Here is a 3,314-nt window from a genome sequence, read left to right on the forward strand (position 1 = left end):
GTCAGCGAGAATTTCCACCGTGGTCTTCGTCGTCTTCTCCGTCAACTCGGGGTTGTCCCATCGCGCAACGACATGAGTGATCGAGCGTGTCGGCTCAAGAAGAAGATGTACGCGAGCTGCTACCGTCGTTGGACAAAGAAGCGGACGCTGATGATCGACAGCGATACAGTGTCTCACAGGCTCAATAATTGACAACGGCATGATATACGGCGTCACGCGCGAGTGTCTCGTATACAATCAGAGATTATAATACTGAGTCAGGATTATTTACTCATGGCCATGGTTCGGGAGCAGGCAATATAGACTGAGAACGTTGCAACTCATACTCGACGAGACTGCTGGTACTGACATGTACTAAGTAGCGACTATGTTGTTTTTCAGGTTCAGTAGATTATTCACAACTACAACTTGGGCTCACATATTTTTTTTTATTTCCCCGTATGTTCGCTATACAAGTTTAAGTTGCCGTAATTTGAGTGCCAGCCAGCAGCAGCACCGACAACATGAGTGTTTATTTTGGTTACGCTTTCGTAGCCGTCTGGGCTCGTTTGACTACTGATGGATTCTCCTTCGCCATTGCATCAGCTTGTCGAGTGAAGGCTGCCTCACAAATTCCTGAGCTTGTTGTTTTAAAACAGCATCACTCTCCACGGATATTTTAGTTTTACAGAATAGCATCGTTTTTCAGTTTCTCCACTTGTCTTTCCATGATAGCGTTATTCTTCACCGACCGTGCGAAGTGATCAAGTAATCGCGTATATCCTAAGATTAGATTTGTTTACTTGATATTAGATTACGTAGTCCTTAAGATTTAGTGTACCAGAGTTTTTTCCTTGCATTGTTTTCATATCTGTGTGCCGCGATGTAACGTAAAGCTGTCGGACATGCTCACACGCCTTTGCTCCTCTCACTCATGGTGCAACTAAGATAAGATGTGGGGAATGCTCAAGTCCAAAACCGAGCTGATACTCATGTATATAGCATTGCTCGGAACACGCAACTGACTGGTGAATAGAGAAGTAAACAAAGTAAACAATGCTCACAATCGTATTATATATATATCAAACTAACTTTTTCATAAATCTCTAATATCATAAGCTCAAAATCGATTCTTCGCATGGCCATCAAGTATTGTAGATGTTTACATGGGACGAGGTGCCATCTGATTACTCCTGGTTGAAGTGATACAACTTTGAAATGACGACCTCAGTTCTCACCTCTCCTTCGAGCAAGTAAGTGTCGCGCTTGATGATTTTTTGACATGGCCGCACTGTGGCCAACAGGGGCATCTTTGCCTGCGGCTTGCAACGCTACGTTCTCCTGCAATGTCTTCTCTGCGCACTTCGCCCTTTCAATTTGTACTACGAGCGCAGGGAATGCAGACAGAAATCCCGTTTACCTACTTGAACTAACCGTTATGTATGCGCCTAGCGCTTCTTGTTCTCTAGTCTACCGTCCCCAGTTGACCCTTTCCATCCAGGACAAACGAATGTCTCGTACTCGTGAGAGCGCACTAGAGCTGCGAGTGGGCAAGAAGTTCCGCCTGGGTCGCAAGATCGGCAGCGGCTCCTTCGGTGACTTCTATATGGGCACTAATATGACGTCGGGCGAGGAAGTTGGTATCAAGCTCGAGCCCTCCAAGAGCAAACACCCGCAGCTACTCTACGAGTCTAAGATCTACAAAATCCTCAATGGCGGACGTACGTGGCGCTTGGAGTTTCTTAATAGTAGAGTTGATAGCGCCTAACATGTTGTATTGCATTTACTTTTTCATTTTGCTGCAGTGGGGGTTCCAAACTTGAAATGGTTCGGTATCGAGGGGGAGTACAACGTAATGGTGATCGATCTATTGGGACCTTCACTCGAAGACCTCTTCAACTACTGTGGTCGTCGCTTCCAGCTTAAGACAGTTTTGATGATCGCCGACCAGCTGCTATGCCGTCTCGAGTACTGCCACTCGAAGAACTTTATTCACCGTGACGTCAAGCCTGATAACTTCTTGATCGGCCTCGGTAAGAGAGCTCAGATCGTTTACGTGATCGATTTTGGCCTGGCCAAGAAATACCGCGACCCCAAGACACACCAACATATTCCCTACCGCGAGAACAAGAATCTCACGGGTACAGCTCGTTACGCCTCCATCAACACTCATGTCGGCATTGAGCAGAGCCGTCGAGACGACCTGGAGGCGCTCGGCTACGTGCTCATGTACTTTATACGCGGTAGTCTGCCATGGCAAGGAATTAAAGCTAACACCAAGAAGCAGAAGTACGAGAAAATTATGGAGAAGAAGATGAACACTCCTATTGAGGTACTCTGCAAAGGCTACCCGGCCGAGTTCCGTGCCTACTTCGAGTACTGCCGCGCTCTGCGCTTCGATGACAAGCCCGACTATGCCTACTTGAAGCGTCTATTCAAGGAGCTCTTCTTCCGGAAGGGCTTCCAGTTTGACGCCATGTTTGACTGGACGGTGCTCAATCTGCGCAGTGGTCGTCGGGAGCGTGGCACTGGCGCTGAGGGCGAGCGCGGAACTCGTGCTAGTCCACACCAGGAGGGAGCACGTCGTGGTCGCGAGATCGCATCACAGGGTCGTGTGTATGTTCGAGACGAGGCAAAGGAGGGTGAAACGCCACTGCACAACCAAAACTTGTATCACGCAGCGACTGAGTCAACACGCAACCGTGAGCACCAAGAGATGACGATTGATCATGGGTATTCAGCTCCTCGTGTGGCCCCAACCTCCAGTCGCAACGCTCTCGGTGAGCCTAAACCAATGAGCCACCAACGCTACTAGGATGACCGGCTTTCGGGGAGTATGTCATGCTGTCGCTGCAAGTTGTATCGATCAACCCTATTGAAGGATAAGCCGCTTTGGTACAAAGGCTCAAGCCCTATTTTAGGGTGATACGCACACATCCATGCTGTATAAATGTCCAATCACAAGCTACTATGGTTAGGTTGATCTTGTGACATTCACGTCTGGCATACCTGTGACTCATGACATACATGTAATACACCACACTAGAGGCGATACTTTGGCCTGGGAGGACAGCAACTTTTTCCATTCAAAATGTACGACATTTTAGGAATTTTAAACTTCCCTATAGTATCCTAATTTTTTTTTAATTGGATGTTAACTAAGGTGAGCAGATGGAAGCGAGCGTAGCCAAACAAACCGCGCAATATTTTTGCGAAGGCAAGTCCACCAATGAATTTCGCTTTGAGCGCGCATTGCACAGGTCAGTTGAGAGAATCACTTTTTAGAGAGTGTTGAACATTTAGAACACCGTTAGGACTTTAGTCGAAGAATTTGT

General features: G+C 47.4%; 1 protein-coding gene across 2 annotated transcripts; it reads left to right on the forward strand.

Annotated features, from left to right (window-relative positions):
- The first annotated feature begins 1,161 nt into the window (after positions 1–1,161).
- Positions 1,162–3,114, forward strand: PPTG_10718. Of its 2 annotated transcripts, XM_008906120.1 has the most exons (3): positions 1,162–1,232; positions 1,432–1,700; positions 1,785–3,065. In XM_008906120.1, exons 1-3 carry the CDS (start codon positions 1,198–1,200, stop codon positions 2,792–2,794), a joined length of 1,314 nt encoding a protein of 437 aa, XP_008904368.1. In that variant the 5' UTR covers positions 1,162–1,197; the 3' UTR covers positions 2,795–3,065. The 2 variants fall into 2 exon arrangements, with proteins under 2 accessions (XP_008904368.1, XP_008904367.1); XM_008906119.1 differs by having other exon boundaries at positions 1,162–1,700; positions 1,785–3,114.
- Positions 3,115–3,314: the final 200 nt, after the last annotated feature.

Source organism: Phytophthora parasitica (genome assembly GCF_000247585.1).
Source record: "Phytophthora parasitica INRA-310 unplaced genomic scaffold supercont2.22, whole genome shotgun sequence".
Lineage (NCBI taxonomy): Eukaryota > Oomycota > Peronosporomycetes > Peronosporales > Peronosporaceae > Phytophthora > Phytophthora nicotianae.

Coding starts and splice junctions, on each gene's coding strand:
- PPTG_10718 (XM_008906119.1), top strand. CDS start 1,262: ATGGCCGCACTGTGGCCAACAGGGGCATCTTTGCCTGCGGCTTGCAAC. Junction 1,701..1,784: donor CAAAATCCTCAATGGCGGAC/GTACGTGGCGCT, acceptor ATTTTGCTGCAG/TGGGGGTTCCAAACTTGAAA.